A 16,984-nucleotide genomic window follows, 5' to 3' on the forward strand; every position below is an offset into this window, starting at 1 on the left:
GAGATATAGCTCTCCGTGCCTAGGTCGGCTTGCATTCACACTTGGTTGGGCACATTCAGACTGCTGTTGCTGTATGTTGGAACATGTTTGTCTATTACACACTCTCTCACTCTCACGTTCTGTTGGCAAACTTGTCTATTCAGCATTTGGAAGCGAAAATTGTACAGGACAGATAACCTTGTCGACGTTGCTGTAGCCATTCATGCTTCCTCTCCGGTCGTGAATCGCTGCTTTTTCTGTTGCGTGTTCAGCGGTGGTATATCATGTCGATAGAAGTTTTATAAGTCAATAGTAGGTACATCAATTTTGTCGATATTTATTTGCAATGATATACTGAATTTCTCGCTAGTCTTAAGACAGGAATTTATAATTTGCACTTGTTTCCTTCGAACAATTAGTCCATGAACTTTATGGTTTTGCACATGTTTTATGACTTCCTGAATACGATACATATACTGCAAACTGGACTTGCATAATTACTATAATTTTGTTATATGAATTTTCAGGCTGTTGTCACATATGTATGTCCCAGTCCACAAACGGCGCGAATTCCATTTCCGCGGATTCATTCAAATTTAGACGCTGTCACCAATTAAGTGTGCTTCCCATTTTTTATGTGCACGTATCATAATGAGTGACGATACAAGATAACAGAAATAGTCCGCTCACAAGTGCTGAAATATAAAAAAAATACTTAGTACCGTCAACCTCGGGGAAGATGATCATTTTTAAGACAAAACATGCAATAACAATGTGTGTTTACATTTTAAATCGAAACAAATATTTTCAAAACATGTACTGCTATACGTTGCAATAATCAACAACTTTAGTTTTCTGAAATGCTTTCGCATTTATTAAAATAAATTAAATTATCACACATTTTTGAGTAATCTGGTTTGGGGTGAAGTTGATCAAGACAGCTCTACTAAAATAATTATGCAGTAGTAGTTAAAATACACTAGGTCAGAGGTTCCCAAACTTATAGATATGCGACCCACCTATCAGAATCCCATATTGCTTGCGACCCACCAGGTAATTAAATGCATTGATTTTTTGAAATTAGATAAAAATGAGTTCGCGTAGGATTGGACAAATAATAATAAATTGCTTTTCATCCCATCATTGTATTTGTCAAAATTTTGTCAATTTTTTTAATTATATGTGGATTGGATTAAGATGGGATTTGAATTAAATTTGGGTTGGATTTGGATGGGATTTGAAATTTATTCAGATTGGATTTGAATTGGATTTCGATTTGATTAGAATTGGATTTGAATTAGATTTGGATTGGATTTTAAATAGATTTCGATTTGGATTGGATTCGAATTGGATTAGGGTTGGTTTTGGATTGGATTCGGAGCTTAAATTTGGATTGTATAGGACTTCTTACTACTTGCCCAAATATCGTATAACAAAAAAAGGCCCTTGACCTCGTCAGGTTTGTTGTTCTTTAATCAACCAATCATTACTTAGACCCTAATTCAGAATATGGAATAGATTTGTGGGTCAAAATAGCAACAAAATTATGAATTAAGATTTGTCTTTCGCGACCCACCACTGAACAGCGACCCACAGTTTGGGAACCTCTGCACTAGGTTATATGTTTGTATGCATGTTGAATTTACTACGTAAAGAAGTCTACGAAGACAATATTTGAAACGAAAATAGCGTCATTTATGACTATCTCTCTCTTCCACAAAATACATTTTCATGATTATAATCGACATCGGTAACATTACTTAAACGGAGAATATTGTTGTTTCATAAAAAAATTTGGCACTTTTGACTGACACATCAAATGATCATCTTCACCTCAATGATCATCTTCCCCCCATTTGACGGTACCTATTATAGAAAGGCAAAACGTATTGCAAACTGATACAAATTTTGATTTATTTGAGGTTGGCTTTCAGTCTTCTTATGCTCAAAAACGGGTTTAACAATTTTATCCGACGTTTCGGTTACATATATTGTACCTTTATCAAGGACTGGTAATGGTTTATGTTGTATGTTGTGTATGTTCAGGATTACTTACTAACTTAAAGTCCCGTTTTATTGTTACATTGGCTTAGCATAGAACGTTTTGTCACAACTTTATGTAAAATTTTACTTACATCGCCCCCTCTAATCTAGAGTGCTTTGAGAATAGGTCGTATGTGCAAAAGAGAGCCTCTCTTCGGTTCCATTCTCTTTCGATTATTACAAAGCTATGTACAAATTTACGTTGGATTTTTTGGCAGATATCTAAAGACAATAGCTTTGTCTAGCGTGCTAAAGTGAAAATGTTGCAGAAAATGCTAAACTTGCCGATCTATTAGCGAAAGAGAGCGTGAACAAAGAGAGTCTCTCTTTTGTACATACGACCTATTCTCAAAGCAATCTAGTAATGTTCGGTAGGGGCTGCGGAATTTGAATTTATCCGGACACCAGGAACTGTAGTACTTTTTGGCACCACTTCTATTCTGTTTGTATCGAACTGTGTTGTGATGGCGTTTGTGTCTGTCTGTAGGCTCTACACTTATTGTTTTTGGATGTGTGAAGTATGCTGGCATTCGTAATGCTGAGGTTGTCTGTGTTTGTGCGCTTGTTCACTGTGTTCTGTGTGTTGAGTCAACAAGCGCACAGACACAGACAATTCATTCTTTAAAAAAAGGCATTTTCACGAAGTAAGGAAATCGTAGATTTCGTCTCTTCTTCAGAAGCTCGAAGTAACGCAAAGGCGAATGAGTTTCCCTTTTGGGCAACAGGTGTGTGTCCGCTATAAGAATGAATGTGATCTCTTATTTTCTTGTAGGCCAATTCGACCAGAATAAGGAATATATATATATGAGATCCTTTCTTAACCTTCCATGATCCGCATGGTCCTGGTTCACTTACGGAGTCCCGCCGCTCTTTAGAACTACAAGCGTGCTTTTTTCAAAGGTGTTGTACTTTTTACATCGGGCGAGTCACGGATAGAGATGTGCGCCGCCACGCCACGCCGCCGCCGCCGACAATTTTTCATCGGCACGCCGCCGTTTTCATATTTGTCACGCCGCTGATCTATAAATTTCCACGCCGATTTAAATTCAAAGAAGTCCTCAAAACTTGTCGATATATATCCCCAACTCATCGCGTTGAAAATCCACTGAATTTTTCGTGAATATATCAATGATTTACTCGAAAAAACTAAGAAGAACTTCGAGTGCAAATTCCGAAAGATTTACTGTTGAAACCCAAAGAATTTCTCGTTGAAATAGTGTTTAGAACGAAGCATTACCTGCTTACTGATAACGCTGCTGCACATTGGTAAAACCACAATGAACAACATCGGAACCAATCTTGTTCACCGGATATGCGATATCGTAAAACCATCAGAGAAGACAGCAACGGGAGCAACCAAGGTTCGTAATGCTCTATTAATCTCAGGAGCACAGGATGCTCCCTCACGAACATTTTCGGGGAGAAATCGCTTTTCGGGAAAGAAAAACAGCCTGGAGAATGATAACCATTTTTCTCTCAAATGGATTACCGACAAACGTTGGTTTGCTCTCTTGCTTTCATATACGAGTCTTCTCGTGGTATCATCAATACAAATGGTAGTTAGGAACAAATAACTTATTGCTTTCATACAAATATCGTGGTGGTGGGGCTACAGCTAGCGCATCCCTACGGCTATTATTGTTACTATTCTGGGTTCGAATCCCGGCGCGGCCATACAATTTTGTAATTGTTTTGCGATAATTCTCGCTAAAAGTGAGTGAGTGATAAAAATGATGAAACGAAAAAGGATTTTCATCTAATGGGCAAGATTTTCGTTCATCTTCCAAGGATAATTCTAGAGACAATATTAAAAGGTGAAAGATGATTCTCAACATAAACAATGAATGGCCCGAAAAATGATTGGTTTGGTCTCATTGAAACGAAAAGTCGAAACCCAGGGAGCAGCACATCGCAGCACGCACGTCGTTACCATGGCTGCAACATCTAGCAACAGCCAGCGCGTATTTCTGTTCAACTTAATTAACTTTCTAGAACATTAACTTTACTATAAAAGCAGTGCATTTGCATCGAATGTTTTAGTTTTGAATTGTATAAGCTAGTAGTAATATCATCCGAATAGATATTTAGTGACAGTAAAGTGTTCCAGTTTTCATTTACTGAGGGCAACCAGAAGTCCTTTCGGCATTCCATCCAGGAAGAAACCCCAGTGCAGTACAGTCCGTGAAGTTATAGTGGAAGACCTACTCGAGGCCTGAAGGAGGCTCCAACAAATAGAATATTTGAACGGAGAAGAGTCATTTGGCCGAAAGCCAAATGTTGTTCGGCCGAATATGTCCTTTGACCGAACAAACCGTTTTGCCGAAGCCCATCTAGCCTAAAGATTTTTCACCGAAAATGTCATTTGGTCGAAAGGTACATACAGGTACATACTGAACAATTCCTTCGGCTGAAAAAAAAACGTTGGCTGAATAGATCAATTGGCCGAAATGGTTGTTTGGCAGATAGAGCCACAGTTAATTTCATATTATTCGGCAACTCGGCCGTACGAAAATATTTTTTTGTTAAATATCTTGGCTGTGCATATGTGCATATTTCGAAATGGACAAACTGATATGACATTTTCGAAAAGGAATCCACGTGTCTTGGAGACTCAGAACCCCTCAACCTGCGGAGTCAGGTGTTTTGCAAAAAGGTCATTTTCGTGCCAAAAGTCTGTTTCTGCAAAACAACCATTCCGGCAACGGCATTTTTGACTAAATGATTTATTTGGCAGAGTCACATTTTTGGCCAAACGATCAAACAGCTGTTTCAGCCTACTAGGGCAAACATTTTTGTTAGCCACATAACTAGATGGGCTGATTGTCCCTTTCAGCTGTATATTGCTTTCACCCAAATTAAATTTTTGGTTAAACCATTTTTGACCCAACAATCGTTTTGGACAAACGTTCTGTTCAATTCCCAATGGGGCTTACTGTGTTATGTTATTATGCCAAACGGCATTCGAACAAATGGCTTTTCGCCGAATTACCAAACGATGGGAAGGGCTATTTGTCCAAAAAGTATTTGGTCGAATAAATCATTAGACCAAAACCCATCTGGCCGAAAATGTCGAAATTGGACATACGACCGAGAAAGTCGTTTGGCCAAATTGGTCATTTGACCGAAAATATCGTACGCCGAAATGGTCCTTCAGCCGAAAAGGTCATTTGACCGAAATGGCCGTCTGGCTGAAAGGCCATGATCCATTCGGCCAAATGGGCCTTTGTGTCAAACAACCATAACGATCAAACGCCATTTTCAGCCGGCTGACTTATTCGGTCAAACGACCATTTCGGCAAATCAACCTGAATTTCGGCCATTTCGGCAAAGCAATGAATTCCTAAAGACTGGAAGTTTTGGTTACGTTGGCGTTCTTTCTTGGTAAATTGGGCAACATTTGAAATTCAATAGAGATAATGTTTTTGAATGTTTGCAAATTGAACAAGATATTCGCATTAAACCCGAACTAGTATCAGTTCTTCCGATCACCAATCAATCGATCAAGTAAAAAACTGAAAAGGGTGTCAATATTCAAATGGTCCTCCATTTGATATCCAAGTAAAGCCTTCCATGAAACATTCCAATGAAGTTGCATCATTCTACAAACAACACGAAACACTTTGTGAATCAATTAGTTGTCCGATTCTTACGAATCGAATCGTCATTCCGCATTCATTACAATCACCTGAGCTGTAGTAGGGTAGAATACGGCTTTGGCAGGGTGCGACATTTGTTGGCACCCTCAACAATATTTGCGTTTTCCAGCAAACATACACTATTTATGAACATAAATTTGATTCAATCACACAATTTCAAGTCTAGGCTTTCATTTGAATAAGTTGTTTGTGTAAAAGTAGCAAGATTTGACGAATTAATCACCGGAACAAATTTGCACCTACGAAATCCTTGCCATTATTGCATTGCCAAAGAAAGCAGCAGACGAAAAGCAAACTGTTACTTACTTTTTTGGATCGCCTGTTTCTTCTCTTTATCGTGTATGTTACGACAAATTAGGTACGTAAACTACTTTTTACACTTTATTACCACTTGATTATCACCACAAATAGCAAATTTATCCAATATTTGCTCTATGTTTCACTAAATAAAATTGGGACTGTTCGTTTTCTTTGGCAGCAGCGCACTTCGGAATAGAGCGAGAGAATGTGTTTGTGAGCATATCAAACACACGCTAAAAAAATACCACGCACAATTCCATGTGATTTTTTATTTTAGCAAAACTACGAACAAAATATCCGGCGTTGGCATTTATTTTAAAAAAGTGTTAGAATACAAATGCTTCTATTCAGATTTTTACTCAGACCATGAATTATATCAAAAGTAATAGCCACACCGTAGTATTTTAAGCCTTATGTGGCTGACATAACCATTTTCCTTTTGCAACTTTAATACTTTCCAAGCTCATCAAAAAAATCATAACCATTCCCGTTCCTACATAGCGCATTTCAACCATAAATAATTGCCTACTTTTAGGGTATTATCTATTATTCAACTGTGAAACGTAGTGTACAAATGAGGTGGCTCCAGCTCAATCTTATGTGTATAGATTTGGTTTTACATGGTTTACGTCGTTGTACACAACCCCCATGATTATTTTGATGAAACAAACATATAATGTAAGGACCTTCAAATCTAAGGACCGTAAAGAGCAAGTTGTATATTTGAAACTGGTTGATAGACTTTTGCTTACGCGTGAAGACTCTAAGGCATTACAAAGACAAAAAAAGATTTAAATCTTGGCAGTGGACGAAAAGTATGTAAGTTCCCTTCTCCAAAATGGCCAACATTATTCAAATAGGTTAAAATGGTAAAAGTTATGAAATTGTCAATATCTGGGTACACGGGTACCCTATCTGCCATTCACGTCTGTTTTTTGTTGCCGCATAAGGGTAAAATTTGTTTACAATGTGTTTAAATGTTTTGCCTATATTTCACGTGACATAAAATTGATGCCAAGGCTAAAATTCATGTTTTTGTTTTAAGCCAGTTTGATAATTAATAAAATTTCTTCCAAAATTGAGTGAAGCGAGATGAGCGTGCAGCCGATTATTAAAAATGAATTTTACTACTAGAGGATATAAACAACCAGCATCTGGCACCAATACATTACTAGTTTTCTACTTCCATGTCTAGTTGCTGAAGGGAGCAAAATCATTGCTGATAATAGAAATTGCTATGCCAATAGAAGAAACGTTGACCTGTTACTTTATACTAAATTTACTAAGTTTGTGGTAAAAGATATTATATTAAGTGAACACCAATCATCAAAGGAAGAGCATACGAATGTATACCAGTTGAACTATACCTGTGTTTTAGTGTAATTATTCATTATTTTATCATTCAATTTGGCGAATGTCTTAGACTGCCAAGAATAGGTATTTTCCCTAGTATCATTCGCTGAAAATGATTTGTGAATTGTCCAAATATTGATTCAGATAATGAAGACTATGTGGAAGAACTCTTTCGTCATGGCCAATCCCGTCCATATCATGAACTGAAGATTAGATTATGCTGAGCTGGTGAAGAGACAGTTGTTCTTGTCATTGTGGACGCCCATTTCAAATGGCCAGAACTTATTGAAGTTAAGAGCTACCGCAACAATGACAATTAAGATGCAAGATCAAATACCACCGATAGCGTGTCGTTTGTTTTTCTTTTCGTCCACCGTAAAAATTATAACTGTGGTAGTACAACACTGAGTAGTGTCACTAACACTTGCTCAAAACATGTGGCAATTTTCCCTTTTCCCTAAAAAGCTTTAGAAGAAGTAAAGTATTTGTGATTTCCAGTCACGACGCAGCTCCATGTTTTGTACTGTTATTAATGCCGGAAGTCCTTAATATAATGTTGTTGCGGATGATTCATGATGTTTTCCCTTGAACCTATTCGTATCATGCGAGCAAAAGCGTAGGATTGCCAATCCGGAGATGGCGAGTTCGATTCTCGGTCCGGTCTAGGATGTTTTCGGGTTGGAAACTTTCTCGACACCCTGGGGAATAGTGTATCCATTGTACTTGCCACACAAGATTCATACTTATGCAATGGCGGGCTAAGAAAGCTTTCAATTAATGATTGAGGAAATACTAATAGAATACTAGGTTGAAAAGCAGGGCAAATTCCAGTTGGAATGCGTGTCTGATATTATAAGTATTAATCATTATTTTTTCTTGTCTTTTCGCAGGCTCACATGAAATTTCCCCCCGATTATCCGTATTCTCCTCCATCAATACGTTTTTTGACAAAAGTATGGCATCCGAATGTATATGAGGTAATTATAATATTTATTCTGTCACCACATTGAATCTCATGTTCTGCATTCGACCCAGAATGGTGACCTCTGCATCTCCATCCTACATCCGCCGGTCGATGATCCACAAAGCGGCGAACTACCTTGTGAAAGGTGGAACCCCACTCAAAACGTTAGAACCATCCTGCTCTCCGTGATCTCACTGCTCAACGAGCCAAACACCTTCTCTCCAGCTAATGTAGATGCCTCGGTCATGTACCGGAGATGGCGGGACTCACAGGGCAAAGACAATGAGTATCCCAATATAATTAGGTATGTCAAATCTTCGAGATCTCCAAAAACAGAGTTTTATTAACATGTTGACATTTATTATTTTAGGAAACAAGCCCAAGCCGCTAAGGCTGAGGCAGAAAAAGAAGGTATCATCGTACCTACCACATTAGAAGAATATTGTATCAAATCCAAAACGAAACCTAGCAGTCAAGAACCCCAGGTAAGTAAAAAAACGTAATCGATTCTTAAGACAGAATTTCAAGTGAAAGCGGCTTTTCGAGTAAATTTGTAGATGGTGGGCAAGACAATATATGTCTGAAACTCGATTATGCATATGCACAACATGTGACAGATTTAGTTCGGAAAAGGTATTGGAGGGTAACCGCCCCTTCGCTACCACCGCCCTTTCCCTACTAAGCTACGAAGGACCTCCGTCGTCCTCCGCAGCTTAGCGGGTACTGGTAAAACCAAATTCCCAGTACCGGGCCACCAGGCGAACTCTTGCAATAAATTGTCAGAACTAACTCTCTCATATGTATTTTGTACACATGCCACCCAAGTAGGATGAGTATTTCGTATTGTCCAGCTCCTACACACTTGCTCAATGAAGTAGGATTGTGTGAGGTTGTGCCAGTTGGTCGTCAGATCCCGACCCGATCACATAAGCGAAGAGAGATCGCCACTCGAGTTCACTACATTCAAAGTTAATTGACTATATGCCGGGTATTAGGTCACCCGGAGTGGAAATTAATTACTATGACTGAAACTCGATTATGTATATGTACAACATGTGATAGATTTACTTCGGAAAAGGTATTGGAGGTAATCGCCCTTTCGGTGTGCTTTAATCCACGACCTAGTACGCTAGACAGGTGCTTTTCCCTACTAAGCTACGAAAGACCTCCGTCGACCTCCGCAGCTTAGCGGGTACTGATGAAACCAATGCTGGGAATTTGGTTTCATCAGTACCCCTAAGCTACGGAGGACGACGGAGGTCCTTCGTAACTTAGTCGGGAAAAGCACCTGTCTAGCGTATGGGGATCAAACCCACTGAAGGAGCGGTTACCCTCCAATACCTTTTCCGAACTAACTCTATCACATGTTCTGCATATGCATAATCGAGTTTCAGACATATAGTAATTAATTTCCACTCCGGGTGGCTTAACCCTCTCTTTCCCACGACTTTTTCCAAAGATTTCAATAGGAAGGAATCGCCTATGAAAAAAATGCTAGAACAAAAGTTGTTTGCCATAGCTAAAATTAGAGGAAAACGAAAAAAATAGTTTTTGATTGTAAATCAATAGTTACTTGATTGTTTTCAATAGTTTCACTATTTTTACACAAAATTGATTCTATTTGTAGCCTAATAAAACTATAAAGTTGTGTCAATTACTGCTTTTTGTTGTTGAAATAATTCGATGAATGTTGGAAGGTGTAAAATTTGATGGAGCTCTACAGCTACCATGGGAAGGAAAGGGTTAATACCCGGCATATAGGCAATTAACTTTGAATGTACTGAAGACAAGATAAGTAAAACCGCAACTCTTTCGGTTCAAGAAACATGTATTGGAAAATATGTGTTCAGTTCCGTTACGCCTTATGGCAAATTAGTCTACCAAATAAGCAAACGTTAAAAAATATAATTTAATAACGACCATTTTTTTTTTTTTGAAAAATTGGGCACAAACAGATCAATCAGTTTATTTTTAGATTAAGTTCAATGCCGAGTAACGCATTAGCGTGGAATAAGCCAAATGAGTATATAATGCATTCTTCTTACTCACACTTTTTATTATTATTGGATATTTTTCTTTTTTTGCCCAATCTCACCCCCACTGACGGTATATCAAAGTTTTCTTTAGGAAGTGCTAGCTCGTTCAGAGCTTCAAATAATTTTGATTTACTTGGCCAAGAATTAATTGTCAACGATTGTTATAAATTATCTATTTGATTTGGACGAATATACTCTTCGGTTACCTCCTCAAGCTTACTTATATGTGGTTTGAAAGGGTGTCCTACGAAAGGCTGAAACACATAAGGCTGAATGCTCATAAGGCTGAACTCAAAAGGCTGAAATCCTGAAAGGCTAAAAGTCTCAAAAGGCTGAAAGTATCAGAAGGCTGAAACGTATCGAAAGGCTGAAATTGATGGGATGAAATGAATCCCAACCATACGATATGTTGTACCAACTATGTTGAGTGGTTGGATAGTGAATAATTGATAAAGAATAGAGAATAATGAATAAATAAGAATAAAGAACAAAGAATAAAGAATAAAGAATAAAGAATAAAGAATAAAGAATAAAGAATAAAGAATAAAGAATAAAGAATAAAGAATAAAAAATAAAGAATAAAGAATAAAGAATAAAGAATAAAGAATAAAGAATAAAGAATAAAGAATAAAGAATAAAGAATAAAGAATAAAGAATAAAAAATAAAGAATAAAGAATAAAGAATAAAGAATAAAGAATAAAGTATAAAGAATAAAGAATGAGGAATAAAGAATAAAGAATAAAAATTTCACAGAGACGAAGGAAGGAGGAAAGCAGAAGGCAGAAGACGGAAGGAGAGAGAAAGAAGACGAAAGAAGGGAGAAGGAAAAAAGATGAAAGATTGAAGAAAGAACATAGAAGAAAGAAGAAGGAAAAAGTAAGATAAAGATGAAAGAAGAAATAACGGTGATGCAAGAAGAAACAAGGAAGAAGGAAGGATAAAGATGGAAGAATGAAGAAGGAAGAAAGAAGAAAAAACAAGAATGAAGAAAAAAAGAAAGAAGAAGGAAAAAGGAAGGAAAATGGAGGAAGAAGAAAACAGGAGTTGCAAGAAAGAAGGAAGAATAAAAAAGGAAAAAGAAGAAGGAAGAAGAGAGAAGAATAAAGAAAAAAATAGAAAGCAATCTAGCAAGAATCAAAAACTAAATACAAGAACCAAGAACAATTAAGTCTTGTTCCCTTCTATGTTACCGCCATCAGGAGTGACAATGGGTCTGGGGGTGAGAATGGGTCATCGCTCTCACCGGCAGTCTGGAGGTCGTAGAGAAAAATCGTTCAAAAAGGTCTCTTATATTTTAGTCTTCTTGCCCTCAGATACATTCAATGCATTCTACAAGCATTCATTCAGTGACCCATTCTCACCCCCATTTGACCCATTGTCACCCCCGACGACAGTACCTCAAAATTTTATGAGCTGTATAGACTACAATATAAGAATTCTGTATATAAATTGAAAGACAACAAAAAGTCACAAGAAGGTTGCGGATCATTTTAGTTTGTGCTCCTTTTAACGTCAAATGTGAATTCTTCCACTAATATTTTTTTCTCACGATTTTTCAGCCTTTCGAGTTTCAGCCTTTTGTTATTTCAGCCTTATGTGAGATTTTTACTTTTCAGCCTTTCGTGTTCAGCCTTACGAGTTTTCAGCCTTATGTGATTCAGCCTTTCGTGGAAGACCCGGTTTGAAAAGCTTCCACACTAAGATACATAATAAATAATTAAAATTCTGCTGAATCATCTTACGTGTCATCGACAGGTACTGGGGTGGGGTTATCCAGGAATTCTAATGAATTTGGAGGGGTTTGTAATAGCTAGCGAAAAAGCTATCAAAAATCCTGAATTATTCCTCTCTTAGCGAGGCCATGTGGAATAGATCCATTTCATGGTACGGTGTAAGTTTGTTGTACTTCCATATGCCTATGAGCATCATCGTGTTAGTTATGTTATGCGAAAATAGTGAATCTATTTAGGAACCTCGCAGTTTAAAACTATAGAAGTGCTTGATAAACACCAAGCTGCGATACAGCAATTTGCCAACAAAAAAGATCATATCAGAGAATTCCTGCTCTGATAAAGGAAATTTTCTAGGAGTTTCTCATCCAGAAATTCTGAGATACTTATTATTCATTCTTAACTTCTGGATAAGGGAATCCCTAAAACTCCTAGATGAGAAGAGAATTAAAAAAACTTGGAGTATAAACCAACCCCCAACAATTTCACAGGAATTCTTATAGAGAGGCATTCCACGGGGGCATGTCAGTCGATCCTGAGCGACCATTTCGAAAATATTTGAAACTCTGCACAGTTTTTCAATTTCATCTAAATCGTCATTTTTCGATATCAAATCTTCATATTGAGTCACGACTAACTTTTCAAAAGGGTGTATGTAAAAATGGTTCAAAAATATTTAAAAAGCTGCACAGCAAAAACGGAATGTTCGATTGTTATGATTTTTTCAGCAAAGTTAGACAACTAAATGGTGATTCTTAAGAAAATGTGCACAGTAAAAAAAAAAAAAATTTTTGCCTTTAAAAATATCATTTTTGTCACAAAAACTCAAATATCTCAAAACCCTATCTTTTTTCGAACGTAATTTTTTTAGGGAAAACGGTCCATTATATTAGCTATCTACCATAAAAATTTGGTGATGGTAAACTAATAAACAAAAAAGTTATGACATTTCAAACATTTCACAATTTTCACATTTAGTAAAAAAAAATTTTTTTCTGTGTAAGTTATTTCGAGAATTGCAGTTTGATGCAGATTTTATTGTTAAGGGACGTGATTTAAACAAGTTGTTTTCATGATATTTTGATTTAATTATTCATAGCATCTATAAGAAACTTAGACACGATCCAGTGTTGTGATCAAAAGTATTAATAGTGTCATAATTTTCATTGCACGTGACTGGCGAAAAATTCTTTTAATAGTGTTGAAACCTGTTGATAATAACGTTGATAGAAACATATCAGAAATGTTATTTTTAAGACAAAAGCTGCAAAATCAAAGATTTATATACACGTGTACGTCTATAGTTTACCTGCAAAAATATACCTCTTAGAGAATAGACTTTATGATCGGGAGGAAACGGGTATCTTCAACAACAACAAATGCATGATAGGTACATACCATGACAATGCTCACGAAAAAGCAAAAAATTACTACTACTAAGGTTGCTAAAAGATCTTATAGTAATTTTTTCTTCAGTCAAGCAAATGACACCAAACTAGTCAGTAAAAACTTAAAAGTGATTTTGTTTATTGAAATATTACGAACAACATGAGTAGCCGCTTTCTCAACTGTTGTAGGCCGTTTGATGGAAAAAAAGTGTTCAAAAGAGTTACGAAATCTCACCGAAAGCACCATAGATAAACTGAAATGTCCACATTGAATACAAATTTACGCATTTGCACGTCCTGCCGTCTAAACGTTGACAAAAGAGCAATCTGTATATCATCGGTTGAGCAGAGCGCAGGAAGTTCGAAAACGACAGCAACTGAGGAATTGCCAGATGTATCGACAACAACTGAGGAATTACCAGAAGTATTAAGTGCTGAGAGCCTTGCCACCGTACCATCAGCGAAATCTGTTTCAACAAATCAATCGGAAGATGAGTGTATCCAAAAGGTCAACATCGAACGCTTTAACGAGGGCATAGCTGGGATAAAAGTGACTCCGATTAAATGGAGTAAGATGGACTACGTTTATTACCCGGAGAAAAAATACCGTGAAATAAACGAAGCTGTACGAAGAAACCTCTTCAAATTAGGACCTGATGATGTGGAAAATACAGACTACGATGAGGTAATTATAAATATGAAGGAAAGGTTCTCGAATGCAGCCACGACAAGGAAAGAAAAATTATTGATTTTGTCGATGCTGACAAGTTCGTGGTCTATTCAGGATGCCATTGATGAGTTCAAAACCAATAGAAATACAGTAAAAGAGGCAAAACAATTGAAGAATAACTGTCTTTCAACCAAAAATACTAGGTCTAGTACTGCATTAACAAAAGAAATAGTAGTCAATATTTTGAAGATGATGAAGTAAGTCGAGCTATGCCTGGTCAAAAAGATTATGTATCAGTAAAAAAGATGGAAAGCGTCAAGCAATCCAAAAACGATTAATGATGACGACTTTGAAAGAAGCGTACACACGCTTCAAGGAAATTCACGATAATATTGAAATAGGTTTTTCCTCATTTGCAAGCCTTCGGCCAAGGCAATGTAAGCTTCTTTCCAATTCAGGAACACATAATGTGTGTGTGTGCACAACCCATGAGAATATTAATCTTATTTTACATAGTTTGAAAAGAATCAATTTAACAAAGGATATTAAAATGTTAACTGGTAGTCTTTTGTGTGAAAATACAACATCAAATTGCTATCTACGATCTTGTTCGGATTGTCCAGATTCTTCATCATTGGAAAATACTTTATTCGCTGAGTTTGAAGAAAAATATATTGATCAGTTATCATTTGAGCAATGGGTGACCACGGATAGGTGTGACATAGAAACTATTGTAAAACCTGTAGATGAGTTTGTGTCATATTTTTGGTTGAAATTAGAAAGTTTAATCCCTCACGATTTCACAGAACAATCCAGCTTTTTAAAAATACGAAAAATACATTACAAAATGGTGAATTTTTAGTCATTTGTGATTTTCTGAAAATTACAGCTTTGTATTGCAAGATGAAGTGCAGTCCCATCACTGGAACGTACAACAAGCTACAATTCATCCATTCGTTATTTATTTTAATGGAAGTACGCAAATTGAACACTTAAGTTTTATTATGATTTCCGAAGATTTAAGACACGATTCAGTATCCGTAAACTTGTTCATTGAAAAAATGATTAACTTTTTACGCGTTGATAAGCATAAAGAAGTCAAAAAGATATATTTCATGTCTGATGGAGCAGCATCGCAGTACAAAAATCGTAAGAATTTTTCGAGCCTATGTCAATTTAAATCAATGTACGGAATTGATGCAGATAAATTCCGGGAGTACATCTTGCAGACACATCATCTGTTTATTGATTTCAAGGCAGCGTACGATTCAGAAAAATGAAATGAATTATGGCAAATTATGCTTGAACATTATTTTCCGGTGAAACTCATACGGCTGATTCGTATAACGTTGGACGGATCGAAATCAAGTGTAAGGGTAGGGATGAAATATTGACATCATTCGTTACCATAGATGGATTAAAACAAGGTGATGTACTCTCGAATCTACTGTTCAATACAGCGCTCGAGGGAGCGATTAGGAGAGCTGGTGTGCAAAGAAGCGGTACCATTATCACAAGATCGCATATCGATATTATCGGGATTGATCGCCGTGCCGTAGAAGAGGCTTTTGTGCCTTTTAAGAGGGAGACAGCGAGGATTGGACTCACGATCAATAGGCAGAATGAAGTATATGGCCGCTGGCAATCAACGTGGGTTCATTAGTGGTGGTGGTGGTGAAATGGTGCTGGATGGTGAAAAATTTGAAGTGATAGAAGAATTTGTGTATCAATGCATTGGTGACGTGCGATAATGATGTTACCCGCGAGGTTGAAAGGCGTATTGCAGCTGCGAATGAGGCTTATTACGGACTTCGTGACCAGCTTAAGTTCCGTAGTCTGCAAACGAAGACAAATTTTGCGCTGTATACTACTCTGATTCTTCCGGTGGCTTTATACGGCCATGAAACGGAGTGTTTGAGCGTAAGGTGCTGCGGACAGTATTCGGCGATAAACAGAAGAACGGTATCTGTCGGCGTCGCATGAATCACGAATTGTAACAGGTGTATAAAGGGCTGGATATTATTAAGCTTATATAACACGGCAGACTACGGTGGGCTGGACACGTTGTTCGTATGGCGGAAGATCGTCAATCGAAGATAATATTTAGTAGAGAACCCGGAAGAGGCTGCAAGCTCCGCAGAAGGCCGCGTACACGATGGCTTTTTGCAGTTGAAGAGGACCTGACGGCGCTCAATGTTCAGGGCGACTGGAAGCCAGAAGTCCAGTGGCGAAGGATATTTCATTCGGCGTAGGTTCATCGAAGAGCTGTAGCCAATCAAGTTTCAAGTAAGTTTCAATTAATAAAGACCTAAATTTTTGAGGAATACATGGTGGTTTGTCATTGGCGTAACTAATGAAAAAGTCTAGGGGGCTAACTTTTTAAACTTTTCCTTTAACACTCATAACACAGAAAGTTTACCATTTTCGCTCGATTCAACTGATGTATATTGTTGGTCAACCAGATATCAATAGACGACTTAAATATTTCAAATGATGTTCATCAACGCTCAGCCCTGTTACAAAAATCTAGAAATCTCGTAGGATTTCCAAAATCCTTGGTAGGTTCGCTCGCCTTCAATAGAATGTGAATTACGATCCTGATTTTTAAAGGATTTTTTGATTTGATTCGAACCTAGAATACATTATAAATTAAATATTGGATAAATTAGTTGGTTAAACTCTTTGCCCCAGCTTTCAATTCAGTGGCCTGACAATTCTTACGAGCTTTCAAACGGCGATCTGACCACAAGAAACTAACCTCTCTTTTCTGATAGAATAACTTCTAGGATGATTTAAAAAAATCAGTTTCACATCCTAATACAACTTATTGGTCGTTAATCTTCAATTTAGTTAAAAAAAATTAC

The 16,984-nt window shown here is 37.1% G+C and overlaps 1 protein-coding gene across 1 annotated transcript in view; it reads left to right on the forward strand.

Annotated features, from left to right (window-relative positions):
* LOC134211938 (ubiquitin-conjugating enzyme E2 R2-like) overlaps window positions 1-16,984 on the forward strand; it is a 59,992-nt gene that overhangs the window by 23,799 nt on the left and 19,209 nt on the right. The window contains exons 3-5 of the mRNA XM_062689352.1: window positions 8,222-8,308; window positions 8,367-8,599; window positions 8,666-8,780. Coding sequence (XP_062545336.1) covers window positions 8,222-8,308; window positions 8,367-8,599; window positions 8,666-8,780 — 435 coding nt within the window. The remainder of the gene's footprint in view (window positions 1-8,221; window positions 8,309-8,366; window positions 8,600-8,665; window positions 8,781-16,984) is intronic.

Source organism: Armigeres subalbatus, chromosome 2 (genome assembly GCF_024139115.2).
Source record: "Armigeres subalbatus isolate Guangzhou_Male chromosome 2, GZ_Asu_2, whole genome shotgun sequence".
Taxonomy (NCBI): Eukaryota; Metazoa; Arthropoda; class Insecta; order Diptera; family Culicidae; genus Armigeres; species Armigeres subalbatus.